The sequence below is a fragment of the Ictalurus furcatus genome, chromosome 16 (assembly GCF_023375685.1).
Source record: "Ictalurus furcatus strain D&B chromosome 16, Billie_1.0, whole genome shotgun sequence".
Taxonomy (NCBI): domain Eukaryota; kingdom Metazoa; phylum Chordata; class Actinopteri; order Siluriformes; family Ictaluridae; genus Ictalurus; species Ictalurus furcatus.
The window spans coordinates 10,570,200-10,588,381 of NC_071270.1; the positions used below are offsets into that span (position 1 = coordinate 10,570,200).

At 39.5% G+C, this 18,182-nt stretch overlaps 1 protein-coding gene across 2 annotated transcripts in view; it reads right to left on the reverse strand.

Moving 5' to 3' along the window:
• Positions 1–18,182, reverse strand: part of rxfp2a (relaxin family peptide receptor 2a) — a 133,387-nt gene that overhangs the window by 59,807 nt on the left and 55,398 nt on the right. Inside the window, exons 1-5 of one of the 2 annotated variants that reach the window (XM_053644954.1) lie at positions 17,600–17,738; positions 16,431–16,458; positions 15,730–15,810; positions 15,249–15,354; positions 14,589–14,660 (exon numbers count right to left, since the gene is read on the reverse strand). In XM_053644954.1, coding sequence (XP_053500929.1) covers positions 14,589–14,660; positions 15,249–15,354; positions 15,730–15,810; positions 16,431–16,458; positions 17,600–17,623 — 311 coding nt within the window. In that variant the 5' untranslated portion in view covers positions 17,624–17,738. Of the gene's footprint in view, positions 1–14,588; positions 14,661–15,248; positions 15,355–15,729; positions 15,811–16,430; positions 16,459–17,599; positions 17,744–18,182 lie in introns of those variants that run through there. The other variant, XM_053644953.1, reaches the window with a different exon arrangement.

Genomic DNA, 18,182 nt, shown 5'->3' on the forward strand with positions numbered 1-18,182 from the left:
ATCATATGATTCTGGTCTAGCTGCAAAGAAGCAAAAAAATGGTACATTTGAGAATATGCGTTGCAAAGTACAGTTTGAAAGTTTAAAACAATTTAAAATCCAGTCTAATTAAAACAAAGCTGTGTCATAAAGTAAAAGTTTTCTAGTTCTCGGCTGTTTGTTGTGTTCATAGGCTTGTTCACCATTTTATTGTATTTGTTTATTTAAATGTTGTATGCAAAAAAATGTTAAACATTAATTTTACTTGATGGCATCATTCTTGTATAACCCAGAATTTCAGTGTCTCTTAGTAGCAGTAATTAACATATGACCAAATATATACTCATTTGTCTGGTAAACTGAATAACTCTCAGATACTGAAAAAAGCACCACAAACTCCCAGTGGAAACGTATGGGTTACACATGTAACCCTGTTCCCTGAGAAGGGAATGAGACGTTGCATTTAGCATAACACTATGGGAGCAACCTTGCACGCAACCGGCATCTGAAGCTTGTGTAAAATCATGCCTATTTATAGGCCTGCCGTGATCAGGTGACGTGGAAATTAAGCACGCCGCGTGATATATATGCGTGATATATATATGGCACCTGTGAACCGCGCCGTCAGCCTCTGTTATCTGAAGCAAAGACGCAATTCGCAGGCCTACCCTGGTATGACAAAGCTACGCAACGTCTCGTTCCCTTCTCAGTGAACATAGTTACATAAGTAACCCAGACGTTCCCTTTCAAAGGGAACTCCACGTTGCGTTTTAACACTATGGGAACGAGAATACGCACTCCGTCATACCGAGAATATGGCCTGTTCAAAAAGACCCAAGCCCGAGGGTCACTGCAAGACACTTGAGCCCGGGGTGGAATGAATATCCAGGCTGTAATATAGAATGAATGTGTGTGCTACTGCAGGGTGGTCTACGTGGTATGCGCGGCCTGCAGATGGGCCTTTAGAGCTACATTTAGAGTCAGAAGCTTCTCAGAGGCTGACTCTAAGGGCTCAAATGGGGCCCCTGACAGACCTTCCAGGACCACAGAAAGGTCCCAGGAAGGTATGCATGGCCTGCAGATGGGCCTCAGCCGTCGGACACCATGCATAAACCTTGAAATTAGAGGAAGTTGCCCCACAGAGGCTCCATCAACAGGGGCATGGCTGGCCGAAATGGCGGCCACGTAAACCCTGATTGTAGAAGGAGCCAACCATGCTGAGAAACATCCTTGTAAGAACTCCAGGACTGTAGCTATTGCGCAGTTCACTGGGTCTAGCTGACGTTCCTCACACCACAAGACAAAAAGCCACTACTTGAGTGCATACAATTTCCTCATTGATGGGGCTCTAGCGTTCAACATGGTCTCTACAACCTCAGTTGTGAGACTAGAATCTATGAGCTGGTGCCCCTCAGGGGCCAGACAAAAAGTTTCCATAGTTCCGGCCAAGGGTGATAAATCAGCTCTCTGGCTTGAGACAGTAGATCCCTGCGGATGGGAATCTCCCAAGGAATACCATCTAGCAGGGATATTATTTCTGAGAACCATATTCGAGCTGGCCAATAAGGTGCTACTGGCAGCAGACGTAGACTGTCAGTCTACAGTTCCCTGGATCGTGCTAGAATTAACCAATCGTCACAATTAACCAGGAGTCACAATGGAGCCAGAATGACATCCGTGCACTGTGAAGGCACGAGGGGATAAAGCTAGCCCGAAGGGAAGAACCCGATCTTGGCTATGTGGAAATATGCACCTTTTAGATCTATCATCACAAACCAGTCCTCAAACTGAATCTGTGGAACATTAAGTTTGGGCATCAACATCTTGAACCTGTATGTCCGAAGAGTACAGTTCAGATGACGCAGATGTAAAATTGGCTGCATATTCCTATTTTTTGCGGACCAGGAAATAACGGCTGTAAAAAACTCCCTCCCTCAGGGAACGGGGTACATGTTCTATGGCCCCTTTGTCCAAGAGGGATCTTACTTCGCTAACGTCGCGCTCTGGTCTGTGCTGACTACTGTGGTGAGCATACCTCTGAACCGGGGGGGGTTGGGCTCTAAACTGGACCCAGTAACCCTTTTCTACGGTAGACAGAACCCATGGAGACACATTTGGCAGTAGTTTCCACACTACCAGACGGTCTTTTAGTCATTAACTATTCCACATTCTATTGGAGGGAAAGCATCATATTTTCGTTGCCCTGTGACAGCTCGCTGACTAGAGAACGTTGAAAACTACAGTAGCACTTGGGGCTAACTGCCCTAACAACCTCAAGTCCCCTGATACGTCCATCCACGGCCCTTCAGGACCACTCCTCTTTGTCTGCTTGGCCTTTATGACCATTCTCAGATCAGGCCTAGTAGCAGGCCGCGACTGTGGCCGCCCGGTTCTCCTGGCTGTCTGTGGGGGTTGGCGGGCTGCCATACTCACCTTCTATGTCTCCCTCACATTAGCGCTGGCCCAGGCTCCACTCGTGGATGCCTGGTTGAACTTGACACAACAGGAAAGGAACTGGCTGAATGCCACCATATGTCGAGCTCACTCAGCAGGTCTGCTTGGTAGGCCTGCAACACTGTCATTGTCTGCAGTGACCCACAAGCAAGACTACTACTGCATAGGCCTTGCCCACCAATGCCACGGTGGCCTTACACAGTGGCTTGGATGGCAAAGCCGGCCTCCCTAAATTACCTGCCATCGATGGAGAGAGGTAGCTCGCAAGAGCCTTCTCTACCTTCAGCATAGCTAAACAGCCATGCTGTTCATTCCCCACAATGGCTGAATAATCCAACATCGTGGGGTTATAAATAGGGCTTATGCATGGTTTTCCCCCCAGAAGCCTGATATTTTGTCATGCACTTCTGGAAGAAAGGGGAGTTTTCTGCAGTGTGAGGGATTTCTTTCACTGGGGAGAAGAAAGCTCATCTAGCCTTGGTAATCACTTCAAGCAGCTCTTTATATGCTGCTCTCAGTTTTTAGCACACCCTTCTGGCTCCTCGTAGTCAGAGAGGAATTATTGCTATTATTTTTGTACGTGTTTTTTTTTTTTTTTTTTTTGGCTTGGAAGTGGAAGGAGGAGTCGCGACACGAGCTCTAAAATCCAGCAGAGAGCCGGACCTGGAAGACAGAGCAAGAGATAGAGCAGCGCTCGGATCCACAAGAGATCCCCCTGACCTGAGACGGCTATCGGCCGGCCCAGATCCACGAGGCTCTGAAACCCGACTTGTTTCGGCTTCCGAGAAGAGAGAGAGTCACGAGCGGAGCTGCGTAATGTAGGGGTTATAATGAGCAGTCAGACCTCTCGAGGGCTGCCGTCGCATGCTCCCGCACTAGACACTTCACACAGCAAGTGTGCACTACTCCCCGTGATGAGACGGGAGCAAGGCGTAACACAATTCCTGAATTCCCTCACTCATTCCTTTTTTTCCTTCTCTTTTTTTAAAGGGATAAAAAAGTCCAGAGATTTTGAGAAAAGATAGAGAGGAAATGAAGCGTCTTTTTATTTCTTTACACAAACAACCGACATGCAGTCTCACTGAAGATAATAAGGCTGACGGCGCGGTTCACAGGTTTCATATATATATGTGTGTGTGTATATATATATATATATATATATATATATATACACACACACAAACACACATATTATATATATATATATATATATATATATATATATATATATATATATATATATATATATATATATATATATCTCAATATCATGCTGCGCGATTAACTGCCACGTCACCTGATCACGGCAGGCCTATAAATAAGCCTGATTTTACACAAGCTTCAGATGCCGGTCGCACGCAAGGGCGCTCCCATAGTTTTATGCTAAATGCAGCATGTAATTCCCTTTAAAAGGAACGTGTGTGTGTGTGTGTGTGTGTGTGTGTGTGTGTGTGTGTGTGTGTGTGTGACAGAGAGAGAGAGAGAATGTGTGGCCCAAAATTCAGTCCAATGAAAAAAAAAAAAACTGTGGGTAGAACAATATGTGCAAGTGAGAGGGACCAGTAGGAGTGATAGAAAGAGAGGATCAGAATAGAGGAGTGCAGCAGCTAAAAAGTTGGTAGTTTGGAGCTCGACAAAAAAAAAAAAAAAAAAAAGTCTTCCTTCACTTTAAGCATAGCTTGGTTAAGTACAGATATACCACAGATTTTCTAATTGATAATCATCACTGACACTGTTGCTTATACCCAGAAAAATGCTGTGCATACATTTGTGGAGATTTTCAAAGTCTGCTTAATGTTTGCTTAATAATTTAGCCTGCCCTGCTAAGTAACCTGTATGTACTGTATGCTAGCATCTATTACTGCTATTGCTGCATCTGCATTAGTTTAGCCACAGTGAGCTGCTGACTCTGCATGAGTATTGGGTTGTAGTCAGAGAAAGAGACCTCAATTTTTTTCCTCTGCTCATCTTGATTGCCACAAAGTCTTTACTTTTAAACCAGACAGCTCTTGGATTCTCTTGTTCCAAGCGACGACTCTCTACATGGATGATGTGCTCTAGCTACAGTGCCCACCACTAATATTGGCACCCTTGGAAAATATGAGCAAAGAAGGTAGTGAAAAATTGTCTGTATGTTTAACCTTTTGATATTTTCTTTAAAAAAAAAATAATCACAAAAATACTCATGGATATCAAACAATTGCAAACACAACAATTATAAAATAAATAAATAAATACATGTGTGCATGCCATAATTATTGGCACCCCTATGAATTCATATATTTGAAGTATATTCCCACTGATATTTTAAATTTTTTGTACACCTGGATGAATATAAACAGGAAATTGTTCAACCATGACTTCCTGTTTCACAGGGATATAAATGGTCTGCGCTTATATAGTGCTTTTATCCAAAGCACTGTACACCATGTCTCATTCACCCATTCACACACACACCAATGGTAGCAGAGCTGCCATGCAAGGCGTTAACTTGGGGTTCATTGTCTTGCCCAAGGACACTTCGGTATGTGGAGTCATGTGGGCCAGGAATCGAACTGCCAACCCTATGATAAGTAGACAACCCGCTCTACCGCCTGAGCCACAGCTGCCCATATAAATATAAATATGGATACCTCATAAAGATATAAATATGAGGTAACACATAGGCCAAATTCCCTTAGGTCATTCATAACAATGGGTAAGACCAAGGAATATAGCTGTGATGTGCAGCAAAAGATTGGTGAGCTTCACAAAATGGGAAATGGCTATAAGAAAATAGCACAAGCATTGAAAATGTCCATTTCCACCGTCAGGGCAATAATTGAGAATGTAAATTAATCAATTATGAATCAACCTGGAAGAAGACGTCTGTCTATATTGTCTCAATGCACTGTGAAGAGGATGGTTTGAGTGGCCAAAAAATCTCCAAGGATCACAGCTAGAGAATTGCAGAAGTTAGTTGTGTCTTGGGGCCAGAAAGTCTCAAAAACTACAATCTGAAGTCACCTACATCACCACAATTTGTTTGGAAGGGTTTCAAGAAAAAAAGCCTCTACTCTCATCCAAAAACAAACTCAAGTATCTTTAGTTTGGAACTTCAAATGGGATCGGGTTCTTTGGTTCTATGAAACCAAAATGAGCTTTTTGGCAATAAATACCAGAGGTGGTTTTGGTGCACACAGAGAGGTAGCCATATGGAAAAGTACATTGCATCCGGAAAGTATTCACAGCGCTTCACTTTTTCCACATTTTGATATGTTACAACTTTATTCCAAAATGGATTAAATTAATTATTTTCCTCAAAATTCTACAAACAATACCCCATAATGACAACATGAAAGAAGTTTGCTTGAAATCTTTGCAAATTTATTAAAAATAAAAAACAAAAAAACACATGTACATAAGTATTCACAGCCTTCGCTCAATACTTTGTTGAAGCACCTTTGGCACCAATTACAGCCTCAAGTCTTTTTTAGTATGATGCTACAAGCTTGGCACACCTATTTTTGGGTAGTTTCTCCCATTCTTCTTTGCAGGACCTCTCAAGCTCCATCAGGTTGGATGGGGAGCGTCGGTGCAAAGCCATTTTCAGATCTCTCCAGAGATGTTCAATCGGGTTGAAGTCTGGGCTCTGGCTGGGCCACTCAAGGACATTCACAGATTGTCATGTAGCCACTCGTTTGTTATCTTGGCTGTGTGCTTAGGGTCGTTGTCCTGTTGGAAGATGAACCTTCGAGGTCCAGAGCGCTCTGGAGAAGGTTTTCATCAAGGATGTCTCTGTACATTACTGCATTCATCTTTCCCTCGATCCTGACTAGTCTCCCAGTTCCTGCCACTGAAAAACATCCCCACAGCATGATGCTGCCACCACCATGCTTCACTGTAGGAATGGTATTGGCCATGTGATGACTGGTGCCTGGTTTTCATTCCAACCAAGCAGAAGCCACACCTGAATCTATTGAAAGTCAAGATCAACTGATTAAACAGGTGGAATCAGGTGTGCCTCCTGCTTGGTTGGAATGAAAACTTGCACCTACACTAGCCCTTTCCGGATAAGATTGCCCACCCCTAGTCTAAAACCTCGACCTTGCCATTCCAATACTTTTGGAGGGGACTGTTTTTTTTTTCTTTCTTTGCTCTGTCTTCTAAAATTTTAACTTGTCTGGAAGGTCAAATACACACACACACACACACACACACACACACACAGAATCCTTTTGTACTTTTATGGTTAACTTTGTAATACTAACGCTACGGGCAAAGGTAACAATTTCTGCTTCACTGATATCACTACTGACATTCTGAGACATAAATTACCCTTGATTATCTTCCTTTCTGATGATATAGTGTAAATTCGTTTGAATGGAGGATACTAGAACTGAAATGGTTGACTTTAAGATCATCTTACTGCCATGCAATCAGTCAAGCTGTTTGTCTATTTTATTTTAGCTTCTTCTTGATAACCTTTGGATGTCTTCACAAGTCCTAAGCACATGCATAATACAGTCCTCAGAGCAAGCTATGCAGGTGGTCAATAAGAATGACAGAGTAAAGCACGTGCTGTCGTCAAAGGACAATGAACTTGGATTGGAAAATGGTCAGTTTAATGCCAAGAAGCCAACCTCAGGCAAGTCCGATATATGGATATCATTTTAACACATCATAGACACAGGTGAATTAAACTTCCCTTTGTGCAATGTGATAAATATCTAAAAGTTGTCCCTTTCAGCAGCCAAGAGACTAGAACCTCTGGTTTAAGACAACAGTAAAATACCACTCTAAAAATAATTCATTGGCTTTTTAAATATCACAATAATAAAAAGCTAAAATACCTTAATAAAATCTCTAAATATCAATTCCGTGATTCTTTGAGTTGGACACACCAAAATAAATGCCTAAAAATCCAACAGATGATTTTGTCTAAAATTTACATCTGTAAGTTTATTTCATGAAAAAGAAATTAGCATTTGACTAACAAATTATATTTTTAACATCTCCTTAATATTTGTGGTAAATTTCAATCAACATATTTGAGAATGGAGTGATTATACTGATCAGATTCAAGAACTACAATTATTACTCATTCCATATCAATATTCCTTTTGAACAACAACTTAACTTTTCACGCAGCGGTAAAGGTAAGCAAAAATTTATGTTTTGTCTGTCGCTTTATTATAGTGGCTCCCACATTTAATGTTAAATATCATTTTAGAGTTGAAATGTTTTATATTTTGAAGCTTTTTTTAAAAAAAAAAAGAAAAAAGTTCCCGCTTCATAATTATAATTTATCGCAGTGAGCTAAAGCAGCATGGAAGTAAAGTAAATTTTGGAACCATTTTAATGACTTAAACTGGCAACATCAACACCACAGACTTAACATTTATGTCTTCATAACTTTATTATTTTCTAAACTTTAAAGATAAAGTAAAGTCATTTCAGGTGGAAATGAGCCACAAAACTCTGTTAATGCCTTTCTTAAAAACTCAATGACGCTCGCGCAAGGCTGCAATGGTGTATGGCCAAGGGCATAGGAACCTATATAACTGGGGGCAGGCAGGTCTCGCTCAAATCTAGAGAAATAATTACATTTTAGCAAGTTTATTTGGATTAATCGCAATGTAACTGTTTGCGTAAAATGAAGGCTTTAAGACCAAGCAGAAGCCTTTGCCAGCTGTTGCTTAGGCAGTGAACAGAACTAATGAGTTAGGTATAAACAGAGGACGGAGCCAGCTCCAAATGGGAGGGTCAGCCACAAATTGGTGGGACTTTAGCTCCAAGTGGGCTGTAGAATCCTCCAGAGAACTTTGGTTACTGTAGTGTCTGCCATGTAAATTAAGCTGTGTTTTGTTTTTTTGTTTTTTTCCAGAAGCACTACAGCGGCTTGACGGAGTTAAACTTGTAAACTTGCAGTTTTTAAATTTGCACTCTAAAAATATTACATGTTGTGAAAAAAGTAGATTGTTGTAGCTACTTTTCCACAATGTTTTTAGTCTATATTAGGTGACGTAGTTTAACAAGAATGATAAACGATCTAAACTGTTAATTAGAAGGTTATAGTGTTCTCAGCAGCACATACAAATTACAATCTGCTATGTATTTTACAAGATTTTTTTTATTTTTGCAAAATGTTTCTGCAATCAGTTTCTACAGTCTCTCCAGACTTTTCAGGTTATGGACACTACAGACCACAACGTCTTGTGGCAATTTTAGACTACATTGAATTTGAATGCAAATCTGTTGCCAATGTATTCCTGTTTGCTCTATGTGCCATTTGTGGGTCTATGTCGGTGGTGGGATAGGTTTCTTTTGTCTCCTCCCCCTTCTCTAGGCCCCGCCTACTGCATGCGTCACGTTCCGGCTTGCTAGTGGATGATCACGTCTTGTCCACGCCTGCTCCAGCCTTGTGCGACAGGATTGGTTGCCTGCACGTTTCCGGAAGTGTACTTAAGCCTTGTCAGTCTCCATCCCAGGGCAGATCATTGCCATTGCGTTGTGTATAGAGAGAAGTGCTTTTTGCCTGTGTATGACCCTATGCCTGTTCTGACTTTGTTTATGCTCTGCCCTGTACGATTCGTGTGACATTCATGTATATATGTATACATTATTTTGTTAATTAACACACTAATAGTCACCTCTGTAAATAGTGCACGGTTAAGAGTGGTTTGTAGGAAGTCGGCGCCATTTGTGTTGATTCTTTTATTTTCCCCTGGTTTTGGGTTAGCTAGGGAGTGAGGGAAGACAGTGTATTTTTGTTTTCTTTTCTTGTAGTTTAGTTAGTTTTTTTTTTTGGTAAAGTTAGAGGGAATTTTTGTTTATTATTTTGGCCTGGCCGGCTTCTGAAGAGTGAGCCACTATATCTATATATCTATCTATCTATATCTAGATATCTATATCTATATATATCTAGATATCTATATCTATCTATCTATATCTCTATATCTATCTATATCTATCTATCTATATCTATCTATCTATATCTCTATATCTATATATATCTATCTATATATCTATATCTATCTATCTATATCTATCTATATATCTCTATATCTATATCTCTATATCTATCTATCTATCTATCTATATATATATATATATAAAAATGGTGCTCCGTCTGGAGAATAAAACAAAGCAAACACAATCTTGGTCTCGCCAAGACTTTTATTATTTTTTTTTATCTTATTGTATGTTGCGGCCCGACCTAGACCGGGTCGTAACAATATCGATTTCTGATTTTTTAAAAATTATATTATTAACTTTGGTACAATTATTACTAGTATGAGGTACATTTTCAAAAGTCCTAGTACAAAATTCTAAAATGATTGCGCTTGTAATTCTCATTCTTTTAAAACCTGCTCTTATGTTATCAACTTCAAACATTTGGTTTATTTAACAAAACACATTAGTATGATCTTCATTCAATTATTACTCACAACAGTCAGTAAAACCAATTGCAAACACTATTGTTCTGTATTTCAGGTTCACGTGTCAGTGAAGCATGCGTTCGACACTGAGGCATATCAGTGCTTGAAGTGCACAAAATTTCACTTTCCACTTCCAAAGTACAAAATAAAATTTGAGGAGGACATTGAGGCAATAGGCCACCTTCAGTCCCATTTATTTTGGGTGGTAGTACATGGAAGTAAGTAGGCCAAATATAATATTATCTATCTATCTATCCATCTATCCATCCATCTGTCTTTTTTTTTTGGTCTGGCAGACTTGCCTACTTTCTCTTGGTTTTTCTCGACATACACAGGAAAACATATGTATTTTAAGTTACTGTGTGACTGATAACTGAGCCAAGTACACTAGAGTTGAATTTAAATCTTCGTTTTCTGTTGTCAGTAGTGATGTGTCGTTCATGAACGATTCATTCATTTCAAGCGAATCTTTAATATGAGTTGTCTCAGAAAGTGATTCGTTCATTTTTGACCACGCATGCGCTGTAACATCTCTATAGGTTCTGTACAGGAAACAGAAATGATTAGTTCACCTCTTGAGTCTTCAGGTTCGAGTCATTTCAGAACTAATCATTTCTGTTTCTGGGGAACAGTCATGACAAATGTGACGTGACAAAAGAACGACTCGGATTGGGAGGTGTGGTGAACTAACAGACTGCATAGCCTGAAGACCTACTGCTAAGCTACTAATTAATCATTTCTGTTTCTCATAATTTGGCCTTGGTTGCATTAGCCCACAGTTTATTTTTATTACAAATGTGATCAACATTTGCGTAAGTACTAGATGTGTTGGTGAATTTAACATTTTAATTATATTCTGCTGAAATGAATGAAATGGCTCAAAAAAAAGATTCGTTCATTTTGCTGAATGAGATTCAAAGATCCCAGGCAGTAAAATGATCCAATTTTTCCAATCACTAATTGTCAGAGCACGCATTCTCTCTCTTTCTCTCTCAAACACAAGTTCGTGTTCTCAGGTCGTTGCCATGGAGATAAATAAATCGAAACCATTATTTAATGCTGTGGCATGAGTTAGCGAGATTAAGCTAATTGCGGAAAGGATAAAGTGGATGGAAAAAAGATGCCAGGAGGAGCTGAAAAAGAAATCCTCATGTCTACAGACAATGAGACAGTTATAAACAAAGTTGCAGAAACCAGTGCACTGCTTAGGTGGTTGTTGATGCTGTAGGGCTTTGCCATTTTCAGTTCTGACTGTAAACCAAAACATGAATGGTAGAAGGCCTTCTTTTGAGATGCATACTGATTTTCCATTTAGTTACTGATGAGTGCTTTGCAGTTTTCAATTTTGAATGCAAACATTTTTTCCATAATGTTACAGTTGTATGTTTTTTAGCAGAAATGTTTCATATAATTTATTTCATTATTTTACTTATTAAATTGATATGGATAAAAAAAAAACAATAGTGCAAAAAGTATTTATATATTCAAAGATATTATCTTTCTTGAATACAAACCATCTTTTTCCCCATAATGTAACAGTTGGACTCTTTATAGCAGAAAACTTTGTAGGCTATGCGATTTGTTAGTCATATTTATGGCCATATTTATATTATTCATATTTCTCCTGGTACTTATATGCATATTAGATGCATATGAATTAGTCTACCATTGGAACAAAAATGACTTAGAATATTTGTCACGTTACAGACCAAATATATTTACTTATTTTTCTTTAATATACTGCTTTTATTTTATGAAAAGTACAAGTAAATTAAACCATGACAAGGTCAGTGGACTTCTCACAAAATGTCATGTTAAACTAATATTGAGAACCTTTGTAGGAGTTTATAGGTATCATAAGAGTTACAGTGATGGGAATACTGCTGTGACAAGATGAGATACTTTGTAAAGGGTGTGACTGTTTTTGAATTGTATTATTTTTATTGCAGGTCTTTTGGGAGCCCAATTGAACACATCAAGGACTTACTGATGTTGGCTGTAACCTGTCAGCCTGCATAGATGTCTATTCCAGTCCTACCTACACCACACCAGGCTTCTTTCTGCCATGTCTGGATGGTTGACTACTGTAGCACCAAGTTCGCTTCAGAATTAGATGTATAGAAACATAAAAAAGGGACATAACCAACTGAATACTGCAAAAGCAAAGAACTTGCCTTACTTCAGAAATACATGTTAATTGCAAAGGAAAACTATTTATCCACTATATTTCTTTGTGCTCTATTTTCAAGGGTAACATTTCTTTATAATTTTAAAAATCCTGTCATCTACTAACACTGATGTTGTGCACAACTGTATGTCTTTCTTTTGTGGAACACTAAAGGAGATCTCTGATCGCCGCCCTGTTCTTCCTCTCTGTGACCTCCACATCGTGTGCTATCTCGGGGCCTCATGTTAACGTACCATCTTTGGGATGTTTATCCTCTTCTAATGACCGACCTGTAACCATGCATAAGTCTATGGTATCCTGCAGTGTAATAAACGAAGAACAGCACTTTTACTTCGTGTCCGGCTGAGTTATATCAACTTTCCTGAGAAACCCGTGAGGATATAGCCGGATCCTTACACTCTGCTCGGCGTATGGCTTCGACAGACCAATAAGGTGAGAGCTACCCGATTATTTAAGGACCCTTATTTTGGTAGGCCCATATGTGTCTTGGTGATTCGCAGTTCCTCACTCCCTGGCATTTCCGGTTCCCATTTCCATTCAGGTACATTGAGGCTTTGCTCACGGTGTAATGAGATGAATATCTCAAGGTTAATTTGTTTATTTATGGTCTTAGAGCGGCGCTGGTGGTGCGTGCGTTGTGGTGAATTGGCGGCAGAGATTGCGTTCAGTGATCACAACATTATCCGGTGACTGAATGATATGTATGTTGAGCCGCGGTACCTGAGAGTAATCATACAACTTCGCTTCTGGTGTTTGTTCAACCCAATGGTGAGAGTGGGGAGTTGAGCATCTAAGTCTTCTCTAAGACAAATCCCTAGCCAAAGACGCTACATGTGATGCCGCTGCTGTTTTGCTTCACCTGATTTGCTTCACCTGATTCGCTTTGCTGGTCGTTTTCTTGATCTGTTTTGCTTTATGGTTTTATTCATTGTTCTACTTATTGTTTTGCTCTACCGTCATTTACTTTATTGTTTTATTTATTGTCTTGCTTTGTCTAGTATTGTTCGTTGTGCTAGTGTATGTTTGCTGCTATTGTTGTTTTTTTACTTTAGTTTTGGATGTATTTTTGGTTTGTTTCACAACCACAGGTAGTGTGAGAGGCTAATTAGTAAATTGGTGTTTTCCAGCCTCAAACCTGTTCTTTCAGGTTTTATATATAATAACCACCTTACTATTGGTGGGGTATATGCTATGCCTTATTGTCTCCATGCTACAGTGGCTACATTTTCCATTTTGTATTGTTTACCATAATTCTGGTTCTGCTTAGGTGCTGTTAACTGCCTCCATTTCATGTGGTGTCAATGGGCCTGGGTGTTATAGCCACCACACCATGATGTCTGTAATATTTGTTTCTCATTGTTTAGTGTTTGTGTAATTTTGGGTTAACCGGTCTTTTCTTTCTCTTCAGGAGCCAGTGAGTCTTGGTGGGACAGGGGAGGCTAGCTGAATTTATTCTGTGGTGTGTGCTTCACAGCGTGCTCAGTGTGCAAACACAATAACTTCCTTATGGTGTAGGTAGTGTTTGGTGATTTTGGTGTGACTTGAGGTGGGTTTGGATGACCTGCCGTGCTGTAGCTGGCCTGCCTTGTTCTAGACAAGCCTGGGCCTGGAGAAGTGCTTAGTTTTAAAATCCTTATTGTGCTTCATGGGAGAGCAATTATTATTATTATTATTTTTAATTATTTTTTTATTTATTAATATTTACATGTTAAGTTTTAATGATGCTTATGTGTCATAATAAAATGTATTTTTTATGTATGTTCTCATTCTCATGTTCTTTGCCCCGACTGATAGAACTTATGTGTGCCTTTTATTTGGGAGTATTTCCTCTGGTTCTCCCCCAGGGTGGTGTAGTTGGATTTACTAAATTTGGATAAACATATCCGTCCACTTGGTAATGCCAGATTTTGGCATAATTGGCAGGATAAACATTTCCTTCCACTTGGGAATGCCACACTTAGATGCTTTTCTGCTCACCATAGCTGTAACGAGTGCTTATTTGAGTCACTGTAGACTTCCTGTCAGCTCAGACCAGTCTGGTAATTCTTATCTGATCGCTCAACAATTTACAATTCCGTGCATGAAAATCCCAGGAGATCAGAAGTTTCTGAAATACTCAAATGAGCCCATCTGACACCAACATCCATGCTATGGTTGAAGTCACAGAGATGACATTTTTCCCCATTCTGATTGTTGATGTGAACATTATTTGAAGCTCTTGACCTGTATCTGCATGACCCCCCCCCCCCCCCACATTGCACTGCTCCCACATGATTGGCCAATTAGATAACTTCATGAATGTGCAGTTGTACATGGTGTTCCTAATAAAGAGGACAGAAAGTGTATGTTTTCAATGAAGCCTATAAAGCACTTCCCAATAGTTCAGTCAAGGGTGACAAGAGACAAGGGTGTCTCCCAAATGCTGTAAATGTAATGAAACCTTCTCCATAGACAACACATCATAGTTCATCTTTGACTACAGTGACCACTATGTTTTGGTTATAAGTACTTTGATTTAATACTGAGATGAATGCTTGGACACTTACAGTCGCTGCAGGTCAGTATATTTAGAGAAGACATCATCAGGAAGCTCTCTCAGATCATTGCTCTTCAGAGACCTGAGCAGTGATTCAGCATCAGGATGGAAAAAACATTAGTGTTACTATTATTTATCTCCCAGAAAAGATTGAATCAATTAATTTTTAAAACACTGAAATATCTCATTCAGTATTCAGCATAATGATTTGCACTTCCCAAAAACTATTTATGCCCAAGTCTGATCCTTGCTTCAGTGGATAATATTGTAAACTTCTACCTAAAAACAGTTACTGTAATGCTATGATGCTCACAGTTAACGTCTTTTTAATATACTAAATAGTATTTGACTATAGTATATATTTGAGAAGAAGCTTTCCTTCAGAGTTTTACAGAAATGCTTTGTGACATTGTCTGTTGTTAAAAGTGCTATACAAATAAAACAACTGTATAAGAATATAATTCTCAAACAGATAACACACTGCCTCTGGATTAGAGCACCTGCCAAACAGCATACATCTCAATGTAAGACAAAAATGTTCTTGTCCCACTCCAAGCTGTGTAGCTAAACAAGCAGGAAAAACAAAGAAACAAACAAACAAAAAACACAACTGCATTCCTGCCACACAAAAGAAGAATCACATGGTAATATCTCTGAGAAGAGTACTTACAGCCAAGTCACGTTAGAGGAGAGAAGAGGCACGTCATACAAGTTCACCCCCACACATTCCACTTCTGTCTTGGTGCAGTCGCAGCTCTCTGGATACTGCTGAAGAGCTAAAAGAAATCATCAGACTCGTACATGCTTATAAGTTCAGGCTCATTTGCGGAACTGTAGTGACAGCAATGAATATTATATTCAGATCTGCTGCTGCTTTAGTTCCACTGGGACCAAAAAGTGTTTCGATGCATGACCATTTACATGGTGATGGCTGTCAGCATATACAAAACATGCTTTAAATCATAAAGTTAGTCCTACACCACCATCCTATATCTGAAAAGGCATGTGGGCTGTGCTTTTCTGGGAAATTTCAATTTCAGTTAAGACATATTATAGCATGTGACTTTAAACTATTCTCATCAGAGAAAGTGTTATCTAAGCACATCACCTTTTTTTAAGAGAAATAAACCGTGAGAGAGACATAAACATACAGCAGGCATCAGTGAGGTCCTGTGGTTCAGCTTTCTTTGTAATGGTACGGTCAAAGATGTCAGCCCATCCACTGTTATCACCTGAGGACAGACAGTTCAACTGAGCCAACAGGCACTTTGGTACACATTCATGTAGTCAAATGAATAATGCAGGTAAATTGGTCACGTTGAATAAATAAATTAGTCATTTATGTCTTCTGGATTTCTTTTCTTGTTAGTAGGAGTTGCTGTGGTGGCAGCCAATACCACAGTCCACAACCTGTTAGATGGAATTCAGGCAGAATTCAGTTCCAAAGCTGATAAAGTAAAGCTTGTTTATCTGTGTGTTGAATTTGAGACAACTGAATTATGTAGGAAGATAGAGCTCCAGGAACAGGGTTGGTGATAACAACTCAAGAAACTATCATTTGATTATTTAACTCACTATACTCATCAGCCACGTGATTAGGAACATCTCCGCTCATTGATGCAATTATCCAATCAGCAGCACAATGCATACAATCATGCAGAAACAGGTAAATGTTTGCATCAAACATTAGAACATATTTAATCTCAGTAACTTCTCACTGGCATGGTTGTTGGTGTCAGATGCACTGGTTTGAGTATTTTAGATTTTCATGCACAACAGTGTCTGGCATTTTTACACAAAAAGAAAGTTATTCAGATCAATCTGCTTTATCTTATGATAAAACATTTCTAACCTGAAAAAACATACAGTGAGCAGCAACTCTGCAGGCAGAAATGTATTGTTGAGACAGGTCAAAGGATAATTGACAGACCAGTTTGAGATAACAGGAAGTCTTCGGTAACTCATATAACCAGTCTTTACAACAATGATGAGGAGAAAAGCATCTCAGAAAGCACAAAACATTGAACTTTGAGGCAACTGCAGAAGATCACATCAGGTTCCACTCCTGTCAGCTGAGAATAGGAATCTGAGGCTACAAGCTAAACTCGACAGTTGAAGATCGGAAAAAATGTTGCGCACTCTGAATGATCTTGATTTCTGTTTTGATTGTAGGGTCAGAATTTGGCATCACCAGCATGAATCCGATCATCCAAACTGCCTTACGTCCCATTTCTGGATGTTTATGGTGTATCAGTGTCGGGAATGTTTCTTTGGCACACATTGGGCCCCTTAATACCAATTAAGCATCGCTGGAATGCCACAACCTATCTGTGCTGGTGACCACATGCTTCCCTTTATGACCACAATTCACCCATCTTATAATGGCTACTTACAGCATAGTGTGTCATGTCACAAAGCAAATAGTCATCTCACACTGGTTTCATGAACATGACAATGAGTTCTGTATACATTAAGATCTGATCAGAAGCCAATAGAGCACCTTTGGGATGTGGTAGACTAGAAGATTTGCAGCATGAATGTGCAGCTGACAAATCTGTAGCAATTATGTGATGCAATTATGTAAAAATGGACGAGAACACCAAAGCAATGTTTATATCACCTTGCGGAATCCATGCCATGAATTAAGGCTGTTTTGAGAGCAAAGGGTGTCTGAGTCTTGTGTTCCTAAAAGTGACCATAATCGATACACTTACTAAACTATTACGTTTCAAAAAGTGTTGATATAATGCTGGGAAACTATGCAATACTATTATGACCTAAGGGACGGAAAACACTGATTTAAAAAAAAAAAAAGTCAAGGAGCAGCAGTGACATGCACTGAGATAAACCTATGAGAGAAACACATCAAGTGAAAATTTGCTAACATTCTTAAATAATAGTAGACTAATCAACACAGTGATATCAATATCAGCTGTCTCAATTGTTTACCATGTTTTGTTGCAGGACAAGTGACCTGATTCTCTCTATGAATCTTTATGCCCCTATCATGTGCATATTTACCACAATGATCCTCATCTGCTCCATTCGTGCAGTCCCTGTGACCGTTGCATTGGAGCACCTGTGGTAGGCACACACTTGTATTCCCACAGGGGAACTGGCCGAGTGGGCAGCCCTCCATCATCACCCTGCTGGCAAGCACGGAGACTGGTTCAAGGAAAAGAAAGAACAATAAAATATGAAAAATAAACAAAATATACGACCTATGAAACTGAGCTATGACAGACACTTCCAAGCAAGACACTTGCATGAATGATATAACCAGCATTACTGCCAATCCAGGTTCATTAACATTTGCTGTGACATCTTTTGAACGTGCTTTTTAAAACTGCAATTCCCACTTTACATTTGTGTCTAGCTTCCAATCACACCATGAATCTAACCAAGCTAAAGAACCTCCTATGCATTGGTTACAGATAGGGCAGTTATGAATATAATAGATTTCAATGCAATATTAAAAATATATTAATTCATTGCACTAAATACTATAATTAACTAAAACTACAAACCACTTTGTCCTGGTCAGCATCAGTGGAGGATCTGGAGCCTATCCCATGAATACTGAGCACAATGAGAATTCACACCC